The following is a 27,463-nucleotide window of genomic DNA, read 5'->3' on the forward strand; positions in this document are numbered from 1 at the left end:
ATCATGCGCAAAGCATTCCAAATGTTCGACAACCCAAAAAGACCGGTTTCATTGGAAACACTCCGCCTCAAGACCCATCCTGAAATAGTATGGGTCAAATGTTCGTATGAGACGCGAATTGCAAGATCTCGTCGATGAGAAATGATCCCGAAGATACTGGCAACGTGAATTTCGATGGTTTTCTGTAATATTGCGGGACACATTTCCTCGAAGAGGAGGAATACCGAGGCTATACAAAAAGAATTGAAAGAAAGCTTTTCCTGTTTGTACGATCGTGAAGGTGTAAACGGTTACATTACCACAGTCCACATTGAAGGAAATTCTCTCGGCTTTGGATGATAAAACTCTCCTCAAGTGGATTTGGATGGTATTATTTGCGGAAATCGATACTGAACGGTTTTCGGGCGACACTGTTGATTTCGTATGGTGAGTTCTTACATGATATTAAATTCATATTTTTTTATGAAAATATTTTAAGATGGGTGGCTTTTACTAACCAACAGACGGTAGGAATTATCTAAAGAGTGGCTCAAACATTATCATACAATGCAAGTTGGGATCATTTATTTTTACTGTTTGGCTTGATTAGTATATTTCCCTCGAGAAAAAAGAGGTGGAAAAGCAGAAATTCGAAAGATTTGTTTTCAAATGATTGTCAGGATCAAAAAACTTTGCAAAAGTCTCTCGAAAGCAATTGGTCGAATAAATATCGAGCCTTAAATAAATCGGTTGAATAAATAATCTGAAAATAAATTCATTCATCTGGTAGTAATAGGAATTTGACGCCTGGACTCCTTTCCATCCATATTTAATAAAATTTAACCAGTTAAGTGTATGTGTCCTTTGCAAGGTTATCCGATTGGCCTTTAATCCAACATAGAGCTTCTAACAGGACCTAGTGATAACTGTAAGTGTTTCTTGGAGTGAGCGTAATTAGGCATGTTCCCAAGAAAAAACTTTAGCTTGTCAAAGACTTGACAATTCTCATGAAACTTTGATAATTGGGCTTAACAACACAAATATGTATGTGAGGGATCTGTTAGTAGACACGCTTCAGCATGGATTCGTTCAAACTTTTCCGCTAAACGCAAAGGTTTTTCTTATCAAATCGAGTCAACTCTCAGTAGACAGTGGTAAACCAACCGTTCTCTGCTTATCCACAAATAAGTGTAGAAGCTTCAGCCAAACGCTTAGCAAAGGTCTACATATTTGCTTATACAAAATTGATTGCCTTGTCCTGTTCTTGACATTTCCTACTGTCCATCTGGATTCTGTCAGTCCCGATTCTGCAGGCGTGTGCTACCACCAGACTGTGACCAGTGGAAAATCAATTCATGTTCTCTTCTATAGATCTGGTCTTCTAAATAGTTTTTTATTCAAGATATTTTCGAAATCATTGAAGTACATTGCGAGTTATTCCCTAATGAACTACGATCCAAATATAATAAAGACAATGAACATCTGATTTTCCAAATTGACAGCTATATACTATACAATAAATGGTTATAACCTCTGTTGAAATAATACATATAAACAATATCCTCCGTAGGATCCGCTAGATTCATAAAAGTTTGCTATGTCCATCTTGGAACAAGTTAAGTAATCGGCTAGAATAAAAATTATAAAAGCAATACGAATCAACCCATAAGCAACGTTTTTCAATCTTTTTGTCCAGCTTGGAGCTATGAAGATATTGTATTGTTCAACTAGTTCGAGAAATCGAGTTTTTGAGGTAATTCTTTGTGCCCTTTTCTAACTATTTCCCTAGCTAAGACTACTTTTATATAACTATTTTATCACTAAAACGGTTCCCGAAGGCCGTAATGGTTTCATGCAATTTCATTTAAGCTTAAGGTTGTATTCTTGGTTAAAAATGCAAATGTGTTTTTTTTATAAGCGCCAAAAGACGATCGAAATTCGGGCCTCTAGACTAGCATACCCTCTTAGTCTAACACCGATGCCGGTGATCGAAGGAATAGTACTTGCTTCGTAAGCTGATTCAACATCCGTTGAGATCTATCAATTGCCGATTACGTGACCATAGTTGAGCAAAGCGCTCGAAATACATTCTTTATAGAATGTAAATTTTCGTAATAAAGTTGAACGATTTGAAAACATGGTACAGGCGTTAGTCCCTCCATGATGAAATGCCAAAATACCGCAATCAGCGTGATTTATCCAAAAAATTAAAAAAGTACCTATTCTTGAATTACCCGTTAATAGTAAGCCTTCAGTCGAGCCTTCGCTATAAACTGCGTTTCTTGCGAGCCGATAAATGAAGGAACTTACACGTCTTTAACCGGACTCTTAGTGATTTTAGCTTTACGAGAGAATCCACGTACTGTGTTGTAGAAGTGAGCTTCTTTAATATATATCACTACGGCCATCACAATCCTGTTTTGGCCTTTAGAAGTTAGGTTTCCTAAAATTGAAAAATACTATTTCAAAACTACCGTTAAGTGCATAAAAAGAAAAAATACAAAAAATAAATTGAACATCAGCCATAAAATTAGCCAAAATTGTGTGGCGGAATTTTCAAAGCATTCCAAATAAAAACATACATATAAATATCGCAAGAGAAAACACATAAAAAACGAGCTAAATTTGGAACTACCCAACGCTGCCAAATTAAATGATTCCATCAAATCGGCTGTAAGTATGGTATACCGTTAATAGCTGGTTATAAATAAAGCCATTTGCCTGAGAAATTTTCCAAAAGATAATGAATTATTTATTGACTGCCAGCACTGGTCCAACACACAAGTGCACTAACTGTAAACTGCATGCTATACATACTTCAACAATGCAACAGCAACAACAACAAGCACATTAGCTGCCACTTGTGCCAATTGAGTTTTTCATTTTGCGCCGAAATTATTGAAATGTTTGTTTTCGTTTACAGAATTCATGGAGATGATGACTGGAGATTAATTCCGCTTATGTACACCTACACGCGTACCTACCTATATACTTATATGTTGCATACATATACACACAAAGCACGCCTATGCACATACACACACATACACACTAACACACGCTTAGTGTTGCAACGAGGATGAAGATGAAGGAGCGGAAAACTGCAATAAATATACCAACAATAGAAACACACGTGCAAATTGTTATGGATCGTTTTGTATGTTCGACTTGTTGTTGTTGTTTTTGTTGTTACAGTCATTGATTTTACAAATGTGTGTATTAAAATGAGATTAATTATAAATTTATGCATATTTATTTCGAGTATATATAAATACATATAAACTATTATAGGCCTTACATATATGTACATATGTATGTATGTAATAAAAATGATCCAAAAACTTGTGTCTGTGTGTTTGTGTGCGATTTATTTCGAAAGGCCAAAGTCATCACTTGTGTGCAATGCACGAACGGTAGGTGGGCGGTCGGGCTGCTGGGTGGGTGTGTATAATTAATTTTAATGTGGTGTGGTGAGGAGAATATGGGATTTGTAGTTATTGATGCGCACATTTGTAAGTATATTTGTTTATAATTAATATTAATTGATACTAAAAGCTAAAAATAATTTATAAAGAAATTATTAATTATTTAATTTGTATACAAAAATATTTTGCTTCATAGGTAAATTTTATAGAAATTGAAATTTATTATAGACTAGTGTATCAGGCTTTGAAAATAAGTAAAAAGAAAAAACAAAAAACAAATCATAGTTGGATGAAATTCTTTGGAAATGAAAGAAAAAATAATAAACATTAACACCCCTATCATGCATTTCGATTACGTTCCCGCTCTACGCTCCGCCGGAGTCGAAATTAGGTATCATGCGTTACGATTGGATTGAAAGAAGAAGAGGAAGAGCTATAACTCTTTCGAAATCAGCTGTTTGCTTTGAAATATGTGAAACTGGAACATAATAAAGCAAAAATACACAAATTACTGCTGTTCAAAGAAAATAAATAAAAGTAAAATGTTTATATTGTTATTATTTTTATTAAACGTAACTATGGAATCTTTATCCGCGGCGATATTACTGGTTGAGGAGGAGAGCAGCGCATCTCAGAATGCTTGGGTGAGAATTGAAAGGAGAAGATTACGAGATATTTTCGATCCCTTCCAGATGAATGACGGGCTGTAAGTAATTGCACGTGAAAGTAGACATTTTTCTTACAATTTGTTTACTTATTTAGATTCAGAAAAACTTTCGTCTGAATAAGGACGCATGTCCTAGATACGTTTGCGGAAGAAACGACGGCATTTAAATTTGATGCTACCTCTTTCCAAAAAGTCTGCCTATCTTCCTTAGGACGCTGGTGGAAACCGTTGGCTATATCTGGCTTACTATCCATCATATCTGCCAATTTTCCATATTGCTCTGGTGTTGTTGTTTATAACCTGAAAGAATATCAAAAAACATCATTAGAGCGCAAAAACTGGAAATATCGTGTGTTTTACAACTTTTAAATACAAGTTTTACTTACATTTTTAGGGAATTCAAAAAAAAATCACGCAAATAATAAAATTTTCTCAGCAAAATAAAAACACAAAAAGTTCTCCGCCAAAAAATTGCAACTTAGCAAAACGGAGCTACGATCGAAATGCATGATAGGCAGAATTGTAAATTTCGAAGTTGAACTGAACGGGAACGGAACGCATGATACCAAAGTCGCCAAACGCAGAACATTTCAATCCAAGTCGAAATGCGTGATAGGGGTGTAAGTGAAAAATTGTTTACGGACCATCCGTGTTCGGCAAAAGGAAGGTCAGGGGCGTGTTTGCATTTTTAAGAATAAAGAATGATTAATCTCGATTTCCGGCAAAGCTACGAGTCCTATAGGGAAAAATTATGTGGGAATATTGCAGGGAATGAAGAGTTCTATACTTTTGCATACAGACTTTTTCACATAACCTCAAAATATATGTGAAATATTCAAATAACAAAGTTTTTGAGTTTCTGTTTATTTTTTATTTTATTTTTTTTTTCTTATTTTTTTTTTTAATTAAAAATTTTTTTTTTAATTTTTTTTTTTTTAATTTTTTTCTTTCACAAAATTTGGTAGAGAAAGTAGTTCTATACTATACTATATACTAGTATGTACAAACTATATTTTTTTATTTAAAATATTAATTTTTCTCTTTATATTGACTTATTATGCAAAAAAATTCTAATTTTCAATAAAATATTGTAAGTCTATTAAAAAATAAATATTTCTTAACAAAATATTTGTATAAGAGTGTTTCTTGCATCAAAACTTTTAACTAAAAAAAAAACAATATTTAAAAAATAATGTTTTAAAAAGAGAATATTTTCATATAAATGTTTTTTGTATGAAAAATTTCTATTAAAACTAAAAATGTTAAGAAAAACTAATATTTCTAAGCAAAATATTTTCATATCAATATTTTTTGTAACAAAAATTTTAATTGAAAACAAAAATATTAAAAAAAAATAATATTTCAAAACAAAATATTTTCATATAAATGTTTTTTGTATCAAAAATTTGAATTGAAACCAAAAATATTAAGAAGAAAATATTTCTCAACAAAATATTTTTATACAATTTTTTTTTTGTATCAAAAATTTAAAATCAAAAATAGTAAGAAAAAAATTAATATTTCTCAACAAAATATTTTTATATCAGTATTTTTTGTATCAAAAATTTTAATTAAAACCAAAAATCTTAAGAAACAAATTAATATCTGAAAACAAAATACATACATATGCATGTTTTTGCTAACTTTTGTTATAATTAAACTGCAAAATATCTTTAAGGACATACACAGCTCAGCGGTAATAATTTACAGCAATAGATCCCTACCAAGAATTTAATATTTTTCAAAAAACAATATTTGAGTAAATAGTCATTTTTAGGTACCATATTTAAGCCGCTAAATCAAAATATTCCAGCAGATAATACACAACACTTAAAAGGTACAGTTAACATAAATTTAAAAAATATCAACCAAATATTATAAAAAAATAATGGTCAAAATGAAACCGTCAATTCATCAGCTTTCCAACGACACCCGTTTCATCCAAATCGCTGCAAAATTGCGTTAGTTATGAGCATATACGTGCTGCCATGCAAAAATATTAAACACGGAAGTGCTCCCTGGATTAGTAATTAACTCACATAGTTGTTGTATGGCTTTATGATGTAAAATTGTTCAAAAAACAAAATTTAAATAAGTAGCCCTTTTTAGGTATTAAACTATCATATTTAAGCCACTAAATCAAAATATTCCAGTAGCAAACACGCAACACATTAAGTGGGCAGTTAACATAAATTTAAAAAATATCAGCACAATATTAAAAATAATTATTCATCAAAAAAAAACCGCCAATTTATTCGCTTTCCAACGACACCTGTTTCAACAAAATCGGTGCAAAACTGCGTGAGTTATGCGCATATGCATGCTAGCATGCAAAAATACTAAACGCGGAAGTGCACCCTGCACATAGCGCCTTAAGGTATGCAACACTTTGCGCCACCGGGTGCTTCCGGCAAATTAGCAGCCGCCGGCTACCGATGCTGCTCGCCTGGTGTTTTGTGACATTGCGGCATGTCGCGCAAAAATCTGATTCACAGTGGGAGGAGGTTATCAATGCCGACAAATTTTTTTGCATGTAATTTTAAAAATGCCATAACTTCTACAAATGCGCATCGATTTTAATGATTGAGGTGTCATATGAAAGGTAATATTACAGCGCTAATTGCTGTAATATTTTCGCTTTGATCAAAAGCAAATAACATGCTTAAAATTTGAGATGAAAAATATTTGTGATGCAAAAGGCAAGAGATTTTGAATTTTTGTGACATTTTTGCATGTTTTTTAATAAAATAAAAACTTAAATTAAAAAAACCCAACTTTTACCTATTATAAGAATATTGCTGTAAAAAATAATAATTAAATAAAGTAATAAAACAACATTTTTTTCTTGTAATTTTTTTGTGTGGTTATTTTTATTTTTGAAATAATTGAACTTATCAGCTAGTTTGTTAAATTTAAATAAATACAGAATACTAAATGTATTGTATTTTAACATATTTATATATATATTATATATATAATATATTGTATAATTGTATTTGTTTTAGTTGTTTTTTTAATGAATTTGCAAACGTCAAGTAAATTATTACTGCATTGCAACTATTTGTGTAAATGATTTACATAAATTAAGCATTAAATATAATGTGTTTATGTATATTATTCGTAAATATGGCTTATGAACTACTGCAGCGTCTGCTAAGAGACACAAATTAAGACTTTTCTATTTTTACATGTACAATTAGTCATAAATATGACGGCACTATTTTATGTCATCAACTTATGCGCTATTTTCTTATATTTTTAGGTTAAACGTAGAAGTGTATATGGTTATTTTTTTAATTTTTTTTGTTATTTTTTATTGTATTTCATTTTTATATAATTTATTAGCTGCATTTTTTTTATTTTTTACATTGTAAAATAATTTTTTTTCGAATTTTTCTTGTACTACACAACTAAAAAACCCATATTTACAAATTTTTACAATAAAATATTTATGTTGATTATGGATTAGTTTAATTCATTGTAGTTAATGTATATATTTATTTTTGCAGCAGCAGTAAAGCACTGTAAGTGTTACAAAGCGTCTTTAGTACAACAAAACAACAAACAATATCAGTTAGAACAATTTTTGAAAACTTATTTTACAGTTTTGACTACAAGCTATATATTTTATATGTATTTTTAATATTATTTTTATCTTCTTTTTAATTACTTTAAATAAAAAACTATTTACAGCACTGAAAGAAATTAAATGAAGCAAGTAGCATTGAAGTTTAAAACAATTTTATAGTTAATATTCATGACAAATGAGCTTGAGCGCCCACTCTTTCTGGTGTACGAAAACTTCAGTTGGAAATAATTCCATTTAGACAAAGGCTATGTCGAAAAGTAAAATCACTTTTGGTGACTAAAGCTCCCCAGGTTGTTTTCTTCTTCATTTAATAAGATTTGCCATTGCATTTGCGTTTTTTTTTGCTATGCAAATATTTCTGTTACATTAACAATGTTGTGTAATTTATTAAAATATGAAAATTTTGCAACTATCGTATATGAATAAATAAAAAAAAAGGTTTCGGAAATCTAACAAAAAGATCAGTTTTCGACAGAAAATTGTGTCTGGAAGGCTAGTTTAGTTTCTTTCACGTTTATATTTATTTATTATTTCGTTATTATAATTTGCTTCGTATGAAAAATAGTTATGCAAAATAAGGCAGATACGGCTAGAATTTTGAATATTTCACATATTTTCGCTTTTTATAAATTTTCGCTCGGATTTTTTATATTCGATACTTTTTGAATATTTCGCTCTTTTTAAAATTTGTTCTCTATTTTCTTTTCAATATTCGATGCTTGTTTAAGTAAAGTTTTTTTTATAATTTTTCAGTGCATTTTTTGTTAAATGAACAATAATATGTTATGATTTATTAACTGCATTCTTATTTTTCGTTTTATTCCAAAATGTTTAAGCTGTTAGGATTTATATTTTTATATTACTTGATTTATTATTTTCGCACTTTAAATTTCACTTTTTATTTATTTAATTTTTATTACACTGTTAGTGTGACACCTTGCGGACGTTCTTTAAATCTCAAAAACTTTAAGGCAATTGTTTCAAGTAGTTATAGTGTATATTTAACACAAAACTTGCGATTAATTTTATTTACTACTTTGTTTAAATTGTTTACTAATTGCTGGCACATTTTTCGCTTATAAAGGGTTAGTTCGTAAACGCAGTAATTTTGTGCAACCCTGCTGCATTCTTGCCGGCTGTGGTTGCTACTGCACAATCATTGCGATTCTACTGCCTTGCCGTTGTGATTGTGCTGCGAAGAATTTTTTCGCATTTACGAACGCCAGAGAAGTGGAATTTTGAATTAACGTAATTATTGATAACCAGGAAACTCAGAGTGAGAATATTTTATTGAATTACAATAAAAAAGGATTAAACAAGTAAAGAGAAGAAATCTTTTACTAAAAAGTGATTTAAAAAATTCGTGGGATCTAAATGTAAATAAGGCCTATTATTATTATATAATCATATTAATAATTAAAGACATATGTAGAATTAGAAATCATTTTACTCACTCTTCCATTTCGCCTTTGGTTCTACGCAGTTTCAAAAAAATTACTGCAATGGCTGCGACAATTTGCCGAAGTGCTGCAAACTGCATGCATTAAAAAACTTTTGACGAAGAGCAGTATTGCCGCAGGTTTTTTTAACGAACGCGTTGCCCCTGCAAATATGCAGTGCAACCAAGTTACTGCGTTTACGAACTAACCCAAAGACTCCTCTGACAGTTAGTTACAAATTTTACTAAAAACTATTTTTTTTTTTTTATAATTAATATATAGTTTTTGCTGTAACAAAGCTATTTTAAGGCAATAACAACCGTTTTAAGGCCAAATTTTTAATATTTAAGCGTTTTAATACATATACTGCTACATACTTGCAATTTTATAGGTTTTAAGCACAAAATAATAAAAACAAACAAAATTCAGTACACAATAAACACGAAAGTAACAAATTTTGGCAACATTAATTAAAGTAGTTCAAATTTCATTTCACAATCGTCTAACAGTAATTGTTTTCCGTACAGCAATATTTATAAAACATAAAAAATCGTTTCTTAAAAAAACACAATGCAAATATGGCTTTTAAATTGTCAGCGTGTAAAAAAACAGATATTTAGATCAGAATTATAAAAAAAATTAATGAACTTTTAATAAACTACGCAGTAAAAATGCGAATAGTGATTTGACGTTATCGATAAGTTTTCAGTGTCAAGTAAACATAACAAAGCGTTTAGAGGCACAAACAAATTTAATTGATATTGGAAGTGAGAGATTGCAAAATTTACTTTCAATGAGATATTTTTTTGACAAATTTTTAGCGTTTATGGAGTGTAGAAATGAAACTGTAACAAATATTAACACTTTTAGAAAAAAAATTAAACCTCTCCGAATTACAAAAAAATATGTATGTTAGTAGCTAAACTTTTTTGAAAAGTCGCAAGTTTGTTTGCAAAAAATATTATTCATGCAGCTCTTAGAGCTTATTTCAGTACGGAAAAGCTGCCTACTCTCCACTTCACACACTTTCACTTAAGAAAAAGTAAACTAAAACTTATGCTAAGTTAAAATTATTGCCAACGAAAACACTACGATGCTATTGAAAATTTACAAAGCGTTTCTCATACAAACAATTACATATTGAGAGTAAATCTAAAAGCTTAAAAGTAATTTGATTAAACAAAATTAGTATTAAAAATATTTACGCAGAATTAAAATTACGCTTAAAACTAAAACTTAAAAAAGCAATCACTTAAAAGTAAAACTGTCACGCAACTTTAGTAGCATGGCTATTACGATCGCCCGCTTTGCGCATATTTTACACGCTGCTGCGGCGTAACGCTACTGATTGACCAACTAAATAAAGTCAGGCCTACTCCAGGCGTCCTAGTGTCTTTTTTACACGTAACGCCGTCAGACGCACCGTCGGGTTCGGATGCCAGCATTCTTGCATGATCTTCGACATGGTCGCCAAAACATCATCATCCTGCCAACGCAACGGCACTGGCGGTCGGAAGCCCTTAATGCAGACCACATCGTGCATGTCCTCGAATGTGGGATCGGCTGGCACCACATCGTGATAGGGCAATGCATAATCTTCGCACGTAGTCGTATTCGAGCCGGGCACTTGCGTGTAACAACGACGGGACATCTCCCACAATACCAAACCGACCGAGTACATATCGGCACGTTTGAACTCCTCAAATTGTTGTTGATTCAATGTCTGATTGAGCATTTCCGGAGCCATGTAACGTGGCGTACTGACGCGTGAATTTTGTGCGATTTGTATTTCATCCATTTCCGAGGTGTATTTAACGGCCAATCCGAAATCGGCAATGGCACATTGACCATTACGCTTGACGAGTATATTATTGCTTTTGATGTCGCGATGCGCTATAGCCGGTTTGCCGGGTGTACCGACGATTTCGTCGTGCAAATGTGCCAAACCCGAGGCGAGTGAATAGGCCAACAATTGCAGTTTTTGCGGTGTAATAACCGATGTGCAGAGATAGTCATGAAGGCTGCCATTCTCATGGAAATCGGTGATGAGCATCATTTGTGTATGACTGCCCATGTGCTTGATGTCGGCCGCAATGAAGCCGAGTATATTCTCGTGTCGGATAAGCACTGTTTGATAGATTTCAGTTTCACGGAACCACGAAGACTCTTCGGTCATGAAGAAGATCTTGACGGCGACACGTTCATCACGCCACTTAGCCAGAAACACTTCACCATAACGTCCCTTACCCACAGTGCGTACGATCTGTATTTGCTTGGCGATGGTGCGTTGCACCAGCAGTGGCAGACCTGAACCCGAACCCGTACTCTGTCCGACCAATTGCGAAAGCGGTGATATTTGACTGTTACACATTGAGCTGATGAGTCGCGGTTGTTTGCCTTGCTTCTCGCGACGTCGATACATTACACAGAATATCAGCAGGACGACAACAAATATCGTCAGACAGACAATCAGTGAGGTCAGCATGAGCAGGTAATGTATGGATTGTGAGCTTACTGGCAATTCGGGCGGGGTGGTGGTGCTCTTCGGTGTGTATTCGGGGTGTATGTTGCGATTGCAGAAATCGCCCGAATCACAACAGACGATATTCTTGCCATGCAGGTGGGGAACAGCGGCAACTTTGCACTGTAAAGAAATAAAGAGCGAAGTATTAGTTTAGTTGAAGTGTCGCAGAAATCAAAAAAGTTCATGGTTGTTATGCTACTTACCATTAACAGTCCGCCATTCTCTTCTGGCGGCATGCAACCATATGTTCGCTCCTCCTCGTATGTGCCAGTGATTTCATCGTAGACTTCTTCGACTGCGCTAAAGCAGGAACCTCCGGGCCGGGTCTCACATGTGCCATTTATAACATTATCGGGACAACTGCCATCGCAATAACAACTCAGTGTGCGGGCTGCAATTAGAATGAGTGATTGTGGGTGTAAATTAGTGAGGTGATCAAGCAATTTAAATATAATATTTTATTAAATTTTTGGATTTAAATATATAAAATATTATTTCTAAAATATTTTATAAATAAATAATTAAAAAAAAATATAAATAAATAAATTAAAAAAAAAAAATAATTAAAAAAATATATAAATAAATTGGATTTAATATATAAAATATTGATTCTAAAATATTTTATAAATAAAGAATTAAAAAAAAAAAATTATAAATAAATAAATGCAAAAAAATATTTATATATTTTTTTTATAAATAAATAAATTTTTTATAAAAATATATTTTTTTTTATTTTTTTAAATTTCTTTTTATAGACTTTTTTTCATTTTTTCATTCCTCATTTTTTTATTATTCTTCTTGCTTCTTATAGATAAAAACACTTTTCGAAAAACTTCAAACGAAGCGAAATGTTCCCACTCACATACAAGAAGCGTTCAAAAACTGTGTCGGACGTGCGTATTGGACAAAGGCACATACATACGTGACACCATACATACATACATATATACAAATATATACGTACATGTGACAAGAAGTCGCATAAAAAATCAGCGTCGACACAATGCAACACACCACACACAGCACTGTGTCTTATAAACGCTGGCAAAACAGTGGCGCCAAAGTTGGCCGCACTATTATCAAACTGATGGTTAGTTAGAGGTGATCGGCGATCGTGGCCAGCCAACAGGCAATGCGCCTGCAGGCATGCTGTTGATGGCGATCCGCCACATGAAATCTCTATGCGCGTGCCGCCGCACAAAAACCACCATAGACGCAAGCGGATTGTTTGTACATACATACATTGTATGTACAAATAAAAATATTGTAAATATGTGTATGTGTGTTGTTCTTTAAAGCGCCACAGTGTGGACAACTGCTTCCTCTCTTTAAATGCTTTCCTCGGCTATTGAAGTTGCTGTTGTCGGTTTATTTGCTTTCTTTTTCGATTTATACATTCCGAACGCAAAATGCACAAGACATTTGGAATACTTTTTATGCTACAAACAGACAATCGCACATAAATATATATACTCTTGTTGTTGTGCATTTGTTGCATGAATTTTTACGTTTTTTTTTCTCATTTGCTGCTTCTCAGCGTTGCTTGCGGCGACGCTTTTGGAATTTACAATAGAAATGCCAGAATGTTTTCTTGTAAACACCACTACTTGGAAGACACATCATCCCCCCAGCCCACCGCAGCGCACCCTTCCACGCTAATCATTGTATTCATTGCCTTTGAGTTGTGTAATAATTGTTGTTATTAATAAAATTTATATTTTTATTGGCTTTCGTGAGCGCCAGCGCCTTACAACAGGAAAAGCATTCGATTTGGAGTTGGGAAAAACAATGTTCATTTCCTCATCTGAAACACTTATTGAATAGCTTTGGGAAGTGCATTGGTTGTTTGAAGTTGTAGCTTTAAGAATTCCGGCATAATAGAAAAGAAAGGAGAGCATAAGATAAGATGCAATAGAATGCACGTTTTTTTATAAAACTAAAGAGTTTTTAGAGTAAAATATATATGTTGATGTCAGTATCAATGCCAGTTATTATTCTTCGAATTTTTCTTATGTTTTAAAGCTGACCTTGACAGATCTTACCACACATTCCATCATCAACTTCTGAATTATGACAAAATCTCATACATTCAACAGAGGAGCTGAAGATCGCTAAATGAAGAGATCCACATTCTGACCATGTTGTGTAGTCTAGAAACCAACTGTAATCTAGCTCCAATAGGGAACAATGTTTTGAATGAAAACTAATCATAGATTTAAGTTCCACTAGGACAACTAAAATGCACTCGAACCTTCAATAAGCATTAAGTTGAGCTCCTTATTCTATTTGTGGTCTTAATTGACTTTTTGACTTTTCGAGAATTGAATAATGGTGAAGTACCGTATTACACTCTGAAGGCTTGACTGTTGAAGTTATTAATATACAATAATTTTCCAAGGCCTCCAACCTTAAAGAGGCATAAAATATGGATCTAGTAAAAATAGACCGATAGCGACAGCAAACGATGCCATATTTTTTCCCACTCTTTTGACATTTCTCTTCAGTAAGGTTTGGTTTACTTTTTCGTCATGGAAAGATATACGATCCAACAAGGAGCCGAATGATCCGGATTTTCAACGAAAAATCATCTTCACCGATGAGGCTCGTTTCTGGCTGAATGGCTTCGTCAATAAGCAAAATATGCGTAAGTGATCAGGCAGCAAACCACATGTACTCCATGAATCACCATTGCATCCCTAAAAAATTACGGTTTTGTTTGATATGGACTTGGACACTATGCGGTTCCAACAGGACGACACGACAAGCCACAGTGAATGTCACAACCGATTTATTGAAAACCAAGTTTTGTGAACGTGTTATCTCACTAAATGGCCCAGTCAATTGGACGCCTCGGTCGTGCGATTTGACGCCGTTATACTTGTACTATTTCCTGTGGGGGGTACGTCGAGTCTATGGTCTATGCCAACAAGCCAGCGACGCTATATAACTTTGGGAAGATAAGATTTCGTACAAAATAAAATTCTCAGACGGTTTAAGATTGGGAATTGGCACCAATTGATTACTACCCGGTTTTCTCTATGGCGAATGATTTTGCTGGTGACAACTTCGCCACAAGCTTAAAGTTTTTGAAAATTAACTGGCCTAGTATTTTACAAATAGGGTTTTTGGGAGTGTAATGTTCTGAAATTATATTTCAAAATGGCAAAAAGTTATTGAAACGGTGCATATTCGGTCCAAATAGAACTCAGAAAAAGGAATAATTTGACAAACAAAAAAATTGTTTAAGATATTTCTTGATTTTTGTTGAAAATATTAAAATTTTATTGATGATATAGCATTTCATCCTTATTTGATAATATATTTGATTTTTTATTGGTTACCAAGTTTTTCACAGTAAATACACAGAAAGGATTAGCATGGAAGCTAACACATCTAACTTAAAAGTCTTTTGCCCCACCTGCTCAAGAGTTTCGGCTAGAATTATCAATTGGCAACGCCATCTCCGTTACCGCTTTGATGTAATTAACCAGTGAATTAACGGTTAGTTGGCTTACAGTGTACATTCAAATGCTGCTTTTGTTGCTTGCTTAACATTTTTCAAATAAATTTATCGGTTTATCGACTTCGCTATTCACTTCCATACATACGAAGCAAAAGTGAATTAAATTAAGACATTAGAAATGAATAAAAAAATTAAAGGGTGATTTTTTAAGAGCTTGGATAACTTTTTTTAAAAAAAACGCATTAAAAATTTGCAAAATCTCATCGGTTCTTTATTTAAACGTTAGATTGGTTCATGGCATTTACTTTTTGAAGATTAAATTTCATTTAAATGTTGACCGCGGCTGCGTCTTAGGTGGTCCATCGGAAAGTCCAATTTTGGCAACTTTTTCGAGCATTTCGGCCGGAAATAGCCGAATTTTCTTCGGAAATGTTGTCTTCAAAGCTGGAATAGTTGCTGGCTTATTTCTGTAGACTTAGACTTGACGTAGCCCCACAAAAAATAGTCCTAAAGGCGTTAAATCGCATGATCTTAGGTGCCAACTTACGGGTCCCATTTCTTGAGATGAATTGTTGTCCGAAGTTTTCCCTCAAAATGGCCATAGAATCGCGAGCTGTGTGGCATGTAGCGCCATCTTGTTGAAACCACATGTCAACCAAGTTCAGTTCTTCCTTTTTTGGCAACAAAAAGTTTGTTAGCATCGAACGATAGCGATCGCCATTCACCGTAACGTTGCGTCCAACAGCATCTTTGAAAAAATACGGTCAAGATTCCACCAGCGTACAAACCACACCAAACAGTGCATTTTCGGGGATGGGGATGCATGGGCAGTTCTGAACGGCTTCTGGTTGCTCTTCACCCCAAATGCGGCAATTTTGCTTATTTACGTAGCCATTCAACCAGAAATGAGCCTCATCGCTGAACAAAATTTGTCGATAAAAAAAATTTCGAACCGAACACTGATTTTGGTAATAAAATTCAATGATTTGCAAGCGTTGCTCGTTAGTAAGTCTATTCATGATGAGAAATGTCAAAGCATACTGAGCATCTTTCTCTTGACACCATGTCTGAATCCCACGTGATCTGTCAAATACTAATGCATGAAAATCCTAACCTCAAAAAAAATCACCCGTTATAACTTTGGTATTTCCCATTAAAATACTTTCGCACACGATTGCAAGTAAATCAGCGAATTAATTAAAATGCAAACGCAGGTGAACAGAAAAATGTTGCACCTCATCAAGTAAAAGCGCAAGAAATGCATATTTACAAATGTTAAAGTAAATAAAAAGTTATGCATTAAATCAGACATAAATGCATATTTACGCATGCTTAAGTACTTATTCATTCGAAATCCATTAAAATGCCTTATATAGCAATAACTTGCACTTTTTCTACGACTAAGTAAGTAAAACCATGAAAATGCCGCATTCCATGAGCACAAATATATTATATACATACATATGTATAAGTAATATGTGTGCATGTATATTTGTGCATACAAATATGAAAGCAACATGCAATTATACTATAGTATAAACAAACAGATGTGCTTGTAAGAGCTTTTGTGTGTGGAAAAAAGACACAGTCATTACAAAAAGTATGCACACAACGCACTGCACTGCACTGTGGTGTCAGCGTGCAGGCATCATGGAAATAGCTGCAGCTTCCAAGACATGTCGGCATTTTGGTTTGCGGCATTTATCTGCCATCTAAACATGAATATACATACATATTAATATATACGTATGCATGTAATAACAGCAATAAAGACACACAGAGCAATAAAGCCTCAGCAATAATTCGATGTTATTTATATTTTAATTTTTTTTTGCAATTTTTCTCTTGTATTTGCTTGCCATTTCAAATCCTATTAAATATGTGCTATTAAATGGCAATTAAATCATTATCGGAGTTCCATTGAAATTGCTGACATGTAAAATATGCACTATCGTCAGCTGGATCGACTAGAGTGTTGGCCAGTATGAACACATATGTATGTATATGCATATAAAAATATTTGCATTTACATATGTACATATGTATATTTAACTACAGATCATATGCATATTAAAATTTGCTTCACAGACTCTTGTTGCCGCCCATTGCCAGTCGCTTGTGCGCGTGTGTGGCAATAAAGTGACTTGGTATGTTCGTGGAGTGACAATAAAGTAATATTTACATGGCAAATTAAATATGAAAGCAAAAAATTGACAAGTAAAAATATTTTTTAAGTTTTTTTTTTAGCAATTTTTACGAGCATTGATTGCTGCAGTGTGACAATAAATGCTTATAATGTAATTGCTATAAAAAAAAAATTATGGCCATAAAAAAATTAAATTGAGAAAAATAGTCATCGTTTGACATTGATTTGTTGCTTGTCAGCTATTGCTTGCTGGATTTTGCTGGTTCGACGGGTTGCTAGTTTGAAGCTGCTGGTGGCACACGTATCAGTGGCAGCATCCGGTAATTAGTTTTACAATTATAAAAAATTTGTATTGGCGCGCAGAATGATTACATACTATAAATATACATACATATGTACAGGTATGAACATAGTGCTTGGCGAAAATTTTCAGTTTTACAAGAAGAAATTATTATTTGTTTAAAAAGTAGTACATTTTATAATTTTTAGAAAAATATTCTTTTAACAATAGTAATTTTTTTGTTTTAATTTTTAAGAAAAGGTTTTTGAAGTTAAGTACTTAGTTGCTTTAAAAGGCCATAAACGGATTGAAAAAAAACTGTATTTTAGAATTAAAAATTCAAATATTTTTTTGAATTAAAAACTATTTTCTTTTAATAAACAGTTAAAAAATTGTTTTTTTTTTATAAGAAATTAAAAAAAATGTTTTTTTTTGTTTTTATAAAAAATTAAAAATATGTTTTATTTTTTTTTAAACTAATAAAATGTTTTTTTTTAATAAATATTAAAAAAGTGTTTTTTTTTTTAATTTCATAATTATTAAATGCATTTCTTAAGTAGCAAAATATTTTTTTTTAATTGACAGAATTGATTTTTAATTCCGAAATTTAAAAACAAAAATTATACTTAGTTTTTTAATTTTGTTTTTCTAATTTTAAATTAAAATAAATGCATTTTAAAAGGATTAAAGATTAAAAAAAATATTTTTTTTTAATTTTATATTTATTAAATTTATGTTTTTAGTAGTAAAAAACTATTTTCACTTTTTTTAATTGACAAAATTGATTATTAATGCCGGAATTAAATAAAAAAAATTATACTTAATTTTTTTAATTTTATTTTTTCTAATTTTAAATTAAAAAAATTTTCATTAAAAATATTTCAAACAAAAAAATAAAAAAAAAAATATTTAAATAATTAAAAAAAAATTGTTTAAAAAATTTAAAATTTTAAATTTTTGTAATTAATTATTTGTTTGCATTTAGTATAATTTTTTTTTTTAATTTATGCATTCAAAATTAAAAATTTCGATTTAATAATCTCACGACTAATCTATTTTTGCTCATACATATGTAATTTAAATTGTTATAGAAATTTATAAATATTTAATGAAACATGAAGCCTAGACGTAAATATTATAAAATGCATTATTTGTTTACATAAAAACAAATTCCACTATATTTATACATATTTGCAAACAATTTGAAAAATTACGCATAAATTCCGATTCGCAGCCACGCTGGCAGCGCTACAGGCATGCGATACGCTTTCCTCGATTTGCAAGTTAATATTTATAAATAATGGAAATAAAAAACACATAAATAATCAGAGCATTAGAAACTTTACATAGACGTCAAAAACCAACAACGCAAGTCACGCACTACATTTCTTTATGTACCATATTATGGGATACCCAGTGAGACATGACTAAGCAATACGGTGCTTTTTTCTTGTTGATATTTTGTCCGCAGTTATTTGACAGCTTTTCTTAACATTAATTAATTTATTGAAAAACAATTTTAGTCGTTTATGCCGAAGCCAACCTCGCCTAGCTAAAAAATAGTAACCCCTTAACGCGAAAAAAAATCTCCACTAAAAAGGAATCAGAAGTCATGTTAGTGCATTTTTTACTTACATATTGATAAAACACATTAATGTATTATTTGCAACTCTGTAAATAAATCACCCAACAAATAACCTGCAATCTTTCATAGCTAAAATTTTCCAATACACTACTTTTATAGAAAAAAAAAACCGAACTAAATGAAACCAAGCAAAGTGCGAAGCAAAAAGCCAATTGAACAAATTCCGCTGATAATAATAATGACTTTATTTTTATGAATGAAAACGCGTATTGGCAATTTACAACCGGATTTAATAGCGTTGAGGCGAACGAACGTGCCAAAGCGCAAATCGAAGAGCCAAATGAAACGATCGTGCAAACAATCAAACACACATGCATGTGCATACATGTACATACGCATATGAATATGAATGTGTATGCTTTTGCAAATGAATTAGGCGATTTTTTGAGGAGGCGTTGTGGGCATGTGTGCGTAGGAAATAAAATCGAGTACGAAAAAAAATACAAATGAAGTCAATAAAAATCACAAGCGAGTAAAGTACATACATACATACATACATATGTATGTATGCTCACATTTCTGCATGCAACTTTGTGCGAACGCAATAGAATTTAGTGCATGTTGTCGTTTTTGTTGTTGTTGCTGTTGCTATTATTATTGCTGCTGTGACAATAATTAAATTGTAGCTCCATATGTGCGCGAAAGCAATAAAAATGGCTTGTTTGTTGTTTGATGGCAATTTTTATGTGCACTTAAGAGTGGCACACATGCAACACAAAAGCGCACAAACGCATGCAACACACTGACGAGGCAGAGCATGAAAGTGTATGGCAACAAAAAATGCTAGAGAAGAATAAAAATGCGCATACATACAGAAATAATCCATACATAAGTATGTACATATGTATGTATGCATTTGCACTTAAAAGCAGTACTTTGTAGTCTCATAGAATTAACAACTTTGAGCTTTTATTATTGCTTCAGCAATATTCAATAGATGCAATCACTATATGATGCACATACACACATACACATATACATAATCATGTACTTATTTGTCATTTTGGCGAGGTGTCAATTACGTGGCAGCTATAAAAACGACACTTTAGCCCCAACACCTACGCGACCACCATTCATAATACGATGTGATTTCGCTGTTGCAACAAGACGGCATGTTGCAAGATTTCCACTTAAGATAATAGCGCGTTAGACATTGATAAACGCGTGGTGTGGTAATTAACTTAGAAGCTCGTAAACATTTTATTAGCTCAAAGTTGACATTTGAGTCGCTGTTGAAGCTGTTGAAGCCGCTGTGCAGCAAGATAAATACATTGTCTTAATGAATTGGCGTGATCCGTCTTAATGGAAAGGCATTATTACTTCATAAACTAAGCAGGAAAAATGTTTTTGTTCTGCTTGATACTACAACTGTAGTTCAACTAGCTACTAATAACGCTAATGAACACAAATTTCCACGAGTAGATGATTAATTTTGTAATTCCTTGATCCAGTAGCCGATCTCCAGGCGGATCTTGGAAAAAGGTGTCTGGCAGGGAGGAAGAAGTGGCTTAAAAGCATTGTTAAACTCTTACGATATTACTGGCAAATATATCTAAGAAAGCCGGAAGGAGCATGTCTGTGAAAGTTGCTATTAGACTCAGAGAACCTGGGTTCTTAAAAGAACACGTATCAAAAACTCGGATATCCTTATACACTTTGACTTCATACCGAACCACTTGGATCAATAATTCGCCAAACCGAACTCTGGCGGTGAGTCGGTGCTCCCATATTTGCTTGGGTTCTACTACTTGATAGCTGGGTTTCGCGGAAGCTTGGCCAGCGCTGGGGCACCATTAGTACAAGCGCTGTCGCAAAGCCTTTTGACCCAAGATCGATCGCAAGAGATCTAGTGAACTCTTTACCCTCAGTAAGGATAACCTCTATCTAGTTGTGGGGCTCTTAACGGGCCCTATTGGTATCCATGCTGTAAAGTTGGGAATCTTACCAGACGTCACCTACAGAAGCTGTAATTGAAGAAGATGAGGTGAAAACCACTTCTATTTTGACTATCCCGTTTTTGTGAGGTCAAGACTTAAACACTTGGGACATCTCACCGAACTAGCGGGAGTGGAAATTAAAGGCCAGTGCAAATTTGTATAGACTACCAAGCGTTTTGCTAATTAATCGAATCAAACATAGGAGTTCTTCTTTTCTATAGCTTCACAAATGCCTACATAAGGCAGTCCACGTGTACTCTCTCTGAATCAGCCATTTAACCTAACCTAACGATACTTTTCCTCCTTTAAACCTTTTATCTTTGTAATTTTTTAGGCAAGATCCATTTATAGGGTACTAATTATACAATACTGAGCTTTAGTCGCTGTCTAGATCATTTGAAATTGTTTAGGAACCGAAAAAAATTCAAGTCACAAAATGTTGTTAATTAAGAATGAGCTAAATCGGGACTATTAATATTTGCGTGCGAAAAGCGTGCAAACTCATTTAAGACGTATTTATTTTGCGTAAGCACTAAAAGTAGAGTGTGTGCTCACCTTAAGGCGCATATAATGATAAAATTGATTAGAATAATAACAAATAATAAAGTACAAGTAAATAAAGGCAGAGTAAGCGCAGAAAATGCGCAGTAATAACAAAAACTCAAAATATAATAAAAAATAAAATAAAAAACAAAAATAAATAGAAAAAAATGAATAGCAGGGAAATAAAAAATAATTACTGTTTAATTTAGCAATTCACAAAGAGCAAGAACTGAATTTAGCTGGTCATTTTTGAGATTGTGGGGATATAAGTATGTATGTATGTATATATTTTATATATTTATACTTGCGTTTTTTATTTTGCTTTACTTGCACTCGACAATTTATTAGACTAACGTTGGAAATAACAGCTGATAACCGAAAAAGAAAACAGCTGCTGCACAACAGTTTCAAAAGAGAAAAAGTTGCCAAATAATTTGTGTGTTTTTGTTATGTTTTTTGTATACAAAATTGTTTGCGAATTAAAATAATAAAGTAAATTTAACTAAGCAATCTAAACAAATTTTATCAGACTCTGGGCTCAAGAGCGCACAGCCAAGTGCTGATGTACTCACATTGTCATACTCAACTCAGTAAAAAGTTAAATAAAATTGTTGTTGATGAATAAATCAATTTTTATAGCGAACACTTGAAAAAAAAGATAGCAATAATCGCACAAAGAGTAAGTTAAATGTTTAAATTCTAAGAAATCCTGCTTTAAATACGAAAATAAAATGATAAAGATGTAAGATAACAGAAATGTGTAAGCTAATAATATTATACAAATTACGCGCTGCAAGCGGAAGTTGCCACTTCCTTCGTAATGAAGTCAGTCAAGAGTGGCGTAACGGAAATGAAGTGAGAAACAATGACAAATGGAAGATGTTTGCTGAATAGCTTTAATATGTCTAGATCTTCAAATGCAATTAATAAAAAATATGAAACCGAAACCTGTTCGATTCGCCACATTTCTGAATGCTCCGTTCTCTTGCCAAAAAATACAAATCCAATTTTTATTTAAGCGAGTAATATTCTTAAACCACAGTCAGCAGCATCAATGCTATTCTGCTAAGTTAGAAAAAAGTTGAAAATAATAGAGAAATTTTGAAAGTAACATATTTTTGAAAATTTTTTGCTTAGATGAACTAAAACATTCGAACTTTCACATAGTGTAGGCGCATTGATGTAAAATTAAGCTTGCAATGCTTTCGCGTATATTTTAATAAATTGGCTAAACCTACAAAACTGGAGCTTTTACATAGTATAACCACTTTAAGACTGAATTACGATTTCAAAATAAGTTTTTTTAAGATTCCACAAGTACATTTTTGAGCTTTTATATATATTTTAATTAGTTGGCTAATCCTAGAACACTTAAGGGGTTATATACACTTGTGTTGGTTGGAAAAATCGATATTTTTTTTATTGCATTTTCTTAAAGTATATCCCTTTAAGATTATTTCTTGTAAATTTCATAGAGATCTGAGCACTAGAACCAAAGTTACAGCTGTCAACAGCGCGCTCCTCCCATATGCCCCCAAGTACGTGCCAAAACTTTAAACGCGATTATCTCGAAATGATGTTTTTTAAAAAGTACCGTTGCGGTGAGCAAGGTTTCTAAAGAACCATGCGACCTATCGGTCTAATTTTTGCTAGCTACTTGAAAACTACAATATCTCGTACTTGAACGAAGGATTTTTTATTTGAAACAAGAGTTTTTTTTTTGGGAATGAAAAAAATGAATTTTTAGACACACAAAAATCGATCTTTTCAGTAAAATCATCACCACTTGCGTAAAAATGTTTATTTCGCCAAATCCTTCGTTCAAGTACGGCGTTATAATATAAGCTAAAGAAAACTCTTCTTTTATTTGATTGCAGATGAACCATTACCTACTTATCATGCTCACCGCAAAGCGTCACAGAAAAAAAGTGTATCGACACAACAGCTGTAGTGCCAACAAATGGGCACATTTTTAACTGAAAAATTAAATTAAACAACTTTAAACATATATAAACATATCAACAGTGTTCAATTATTATTAAAAAATCCCGCCTTTGCAAAAAAAAAATCTTAGAAAAACCGATTTTTTTAGAAAATAAGTGTATATAACCCCTTAAGCTTTCACATAGTATGAGCTCATGAAGCTATGAAGTTAAAATGAACTTTCAGTACAAGCTTTCATAAGATTTCAAAGCAAACTTTTTGAGCTTTCATTTCGTTGAAGTTAAAATGAGCTTTTATAAAATTTCAAAGCAATCTTTTTGAGCTTTTTCATATATTTTTATTAATTGGCTAAACCTACAACACTTGAAGTTTTATAAATAGTTATAAGCTCATTGAAGTTGAAATAAGCTTTCAATATAAACTTTCCAAAGATTTCATAGCAAACTTTTGGAGCTTTTTGAAATAATTTTAGTCTTGATTTTGTTTTTTAAATTTATCAAAATAAGTTCTTTTCTCAGCTAGAAATGATAAAAATATTAAGTCGAATTACGTTGTTTTACAAAATTTTCCAAAAATATGCATATCTAAAATATACATATGTATATTATATTATATATGTATGTAGTATGTTTTTGTTTTTTTTTATCCATAATATTACATCGCTTCATAATCTTTAAATAAATATTAGCTTATTCATTCAAGAATATATTAATAAAATTTTCAATGCAAAAATCGCAAGCTTAAATTACTTAATGATTTTTAATTTTCATAGTCAAAATAAGAAAATAAATTTAGCCACAGGGTGCAAGTAAACAACAACACGCTGCATAAATAATTGTTTGAAAATATTTATTTTTGGCGTTTACTCAATATGACTTTATGTACATAAGTATGTATAAATTTGCCTGTAACAAGCGCTATGTAGTTAAGGCGGTTTGTTTTAATGGAAAATATTTTGCTAATTTTGCCTGTTCTCTTACTAACTGAAACATCAGCAGTGTTTATATGCTGTTTCCATTCATAAAATTTTAAAAATAATATGTAACGAAAATCGTTCTCTCTGATATCAGAACATTTGGTGGATGTACTTTTTATGAGTTTACTTTATTGATTTTCCGAGAAAGTCTTAATTTTAAGCATTTAGATGTTTTATCTGTTTGAGGGGTTATAAGTAGGGGTATATACTTATGTAGTTAGAATTTTCAAAAAATCGATTATTTTTAGTTAATTTCCTCAATGTACGTACATATATTTAAGAATACACACTTAAAACTTTTCTCAAAAAAAATTCCGGAAAATTCGCTTTTTACGGCCATCTAACTGTATATAACCCCTTAAACTAAAATTCAATAACTCATTATACCCTGAAGAGGTAGAAGGAAGCCTCGGAGACCATAAAAAATATAGATTGAAATGATTAGCTTGACGAGCTGCGTCGGTTTAGCCACGTTAGTTTGTCTGTCTTTGCGTTCGTCTGTATTTACACGAACTAGTCCTGTAGTTTTTGAGATATCCATCTGAAATTTTGCACACGTCTTTTTATACTCAAGAAACAACTCGTTCGATTATATCACCGATATCGGACAACTGTAACATAAAGCTGCCATACAAACTGATCGACCACAATCAAGTCCTTGTATGGAAAACTCTTAGTTCCTCCATTTGACCAGGTATCTTCATGAAATTCAAATTCATGACATAGATTATTATCCAAGGCAATGCTACAATCTCCGAATATACATATTTTTCAGATCGGACCACTATAACTTATAGTTGTCATACAAACTGACCGATCCAAATCAGGAAAGAAATTGATTTATACCCTTTCATGCTATAAAAAATGCACCTGTGGAGGGTATTAGAGCTTCGGTCCGACCGAAGTTAACATTTTTTCTTGTTTTTGAAAAAAAAAATCTATAAATTTAAAATTCCAATAAAAAAATGAATAAATTTAAATTCCTACATTAGAGAACACCACAAAAATTTATTGCAAACAATATGATCTTTCATCAAAACAATTCAGAGTAAATAAGTATTATACATACGAGTATTTGGTGGCCAGCTGTTTGGATCTGCGCCCAACTAATGTGCACAGCGATCTTAATCCAGCTAAGAAATCTTGTAAACAAGTGAACACATGCGAGAAAGTGACTTCATAGGACAAAGCCGTTAATCGACATTGGCTATGACGTAAAAGCAACACAGAGTTGATATCCGTAGAAGTAAATACAGAAAATTCTAAATGCTGCCAAGGCTCGTGACGTGCAGAGGATTTTCATTTTGACGGGAATGTACGATTGACTTTGTATTCGTTGAATATTTAGCAACTGCGCTGATCACGTCACCACACAGCCCGCTTGGTGTGGGTGGATGCTTGAATCTTGTAGGGTTGTTGTTAATGGAAAAATACCGTCACAAGTACAGGAGTACTTTAATAAAACCACACATATTTACTTTCGCCTGTGCCGCTTTGCTTTTGTGGGCGTTTTCATTCTCGTTCGCATGCTAATGAATGTGCGCCCAGGCAGAGGCACAGGCACAACATGACGGACTATTTAAAAGAGATTTTATTAGAAATTTTCCCCAATTTAAATGCGTCTGTCTAAATTCTTACGGTGATAATTTTGCACACGCGTGTAGAATTTGATTTGATTTAAATGAAATTTTATAAACTTTTTATTGTAAATTATTTGTGTTGTGCGACTGTTGAGAATTATGAAGCAATAATTTAGTTTAATGCGAACCATAAATTCTGCTTTGGGTACAGTTAGCAGTGTAATGAATTATTTTGGGGCTCTGCATGTCCACGAGTCGGTGAACGGTGGCTGCTGCGGATGACAGAGAGGTAGGTCGCAAAAGCGTGTTTGTGTGGCTGTGTGTGTTTAGGACAACAACTAATTTGTGGGTGAACATAAAGCTCATAGATTTATTATACGCAGTGTGGCATTGTTTTATCACATATTATTTATGTGGCCATGTGCCTTTTGATTAAGTCCATGGGGGCACTTATCACAACAATTAGAGCAGCACGTAGAGGAAAAAACACTTTTTATTAGCCATGGATTTATTGTTCACATAATAATGGTTTACTATAGGCATTCATCAGCTATTAATGCTCAGGCAATGTGTTTGGTACTAGGTTCATAGAACTATGATTGTAAGACGCAATTTGCTTTAAATATTTAAGAGAAACTTTTAAAGCTTCAGTTTTACAGTTTAGTTTTCTATACTTAATAATCCATTTCGTCGTAGGTTTTTTATATGCTTTCAATAAAAATGGCAAAATAAGCTTTTTAACCCACTGATTCTTCACAAACTTTTTCTATTTTAAACATTAAAGAGAATTTTCTAAAGTATGAGCTTAAAGCTCCAACTTTTTTTTAGCTATCGTTAGAAAAGATATGAGAATTGTAACATTTTAACATATAGACTTTCAACAAAGCTTTTCTCCTTAGAATATTATCGATCGCTTGTTTAGAACTTACAGCATGAGCTTAAAGCGCTAACTGTAAACTTTGTCGAATTTCGATACAAAATAAGTTTTAGTTTTTTCAAATAAAAAAGAAACTAAAGTTTCCTGTAGTACCCGATAGCTTTAAGCATAACTGCCAGATATAAAGCACAAACAAGCTTTTGATGCGTTTTATGCGAAGATGATCAACAATTTGAACACACATTAGAAACCTTTAGAAAACTTTTTGTCAAATAAAAAGTGAAAGCTGCAACAATGCTATTTTACTAACAAAGATATTGTACACATTTTTTTTACAACACCGGAGCTTTCACAAAATATAATCACATTAACTTTGAAAGAAGCTTTCAAAATAAGTTTTTTTCGTTGTAAAATTTCATAGCTGAATTTTAGAGCTTTCACATATTATA

General features: G+C 32.5%; 2 protein-coding genes and 1 long non-coding RNA gene across 5 annotated transcripts in view; 1 reads left to right on the plus strand and 2 right to left on the minus strand.

Moving 5' to 3' along the window:
- LOC105228766 (troponin C) overlaps positions 1-3,324 on the plus strand; it is a 31,978-nt gene extending 28,654 nt beyond the window's left edge. The window contains exon 3 of the mRNA XM_049458907.1: positions 2,903-3,324. Coding sequence (XP_049314864.1) covers positions 2,903-2,931 — 29 coding nt within the window. The 3' untranslated portion in view covers positions 2,932-3,324. The remainder of the gene's footprint in view (positions 1-2,902) is intronic.
- LOC125779028 (uncharacterized) overlaps positions 1-3,348 on the minus strand; it is a 7,129-nt gene extending 3,781 nt beyond the window's left edge. Inside the window, exon 1 of the long non-coding RNA XR_007423085.1 lies at positions 3,263-3,348. This is a non-coding gene — a long non-coding RNA (uncharacterized LOC125779028). The remainder of the gene's footprint in view (positions 1-3,262) is intronic.
- A 4,371-nt stretch (positions 3,349-7,719) lies between these two features.
- The window catches only part of LOC105228764 (bone morphogenetic protein receptor type-1B), a 234,288-nt gene continuing 214,544 nt past the window's right edge, over positions 7,720-27,463 (minus strand). For all 3 annotated transcript variants that reach the window (XM_049457654.1, XM_049457690.1, XM_011208716.4), the window contains 2 exons: positions 11,827-12,014; positions 7,720-11,743 (listed from right to left, as the gene is read on the minus strand). In XM_049457654.1, coding sequence (XP_049313611.1) covers positions 10,472-11,743; positions 11,827-12,014 — 1,460 coding nt within the window. In that variant the 3' untranslated portion in view covers positions 7,720-10,471. The remainder of the gene's footprint in view (positions 11,744-11,826; positions 12,015-27,463) is intronic.

The sequence above is a fragment of the Bactrocera dorsalis genome, chromosome 1 (assembly GCF_023373825.1).
Source record: "Bactrocera dorsalis isolate Fly_Bdor chromosome 1, ASM2337382v1, whole genome shotgun sequence".
Classification (NCBI taxonomy): domain Eukaryota; kingdom Metazoa; phylum Arthropoda; class Insecta; order Diptera; family Tephritidae; genus Bactrocera; species Bactrocera dorsalis.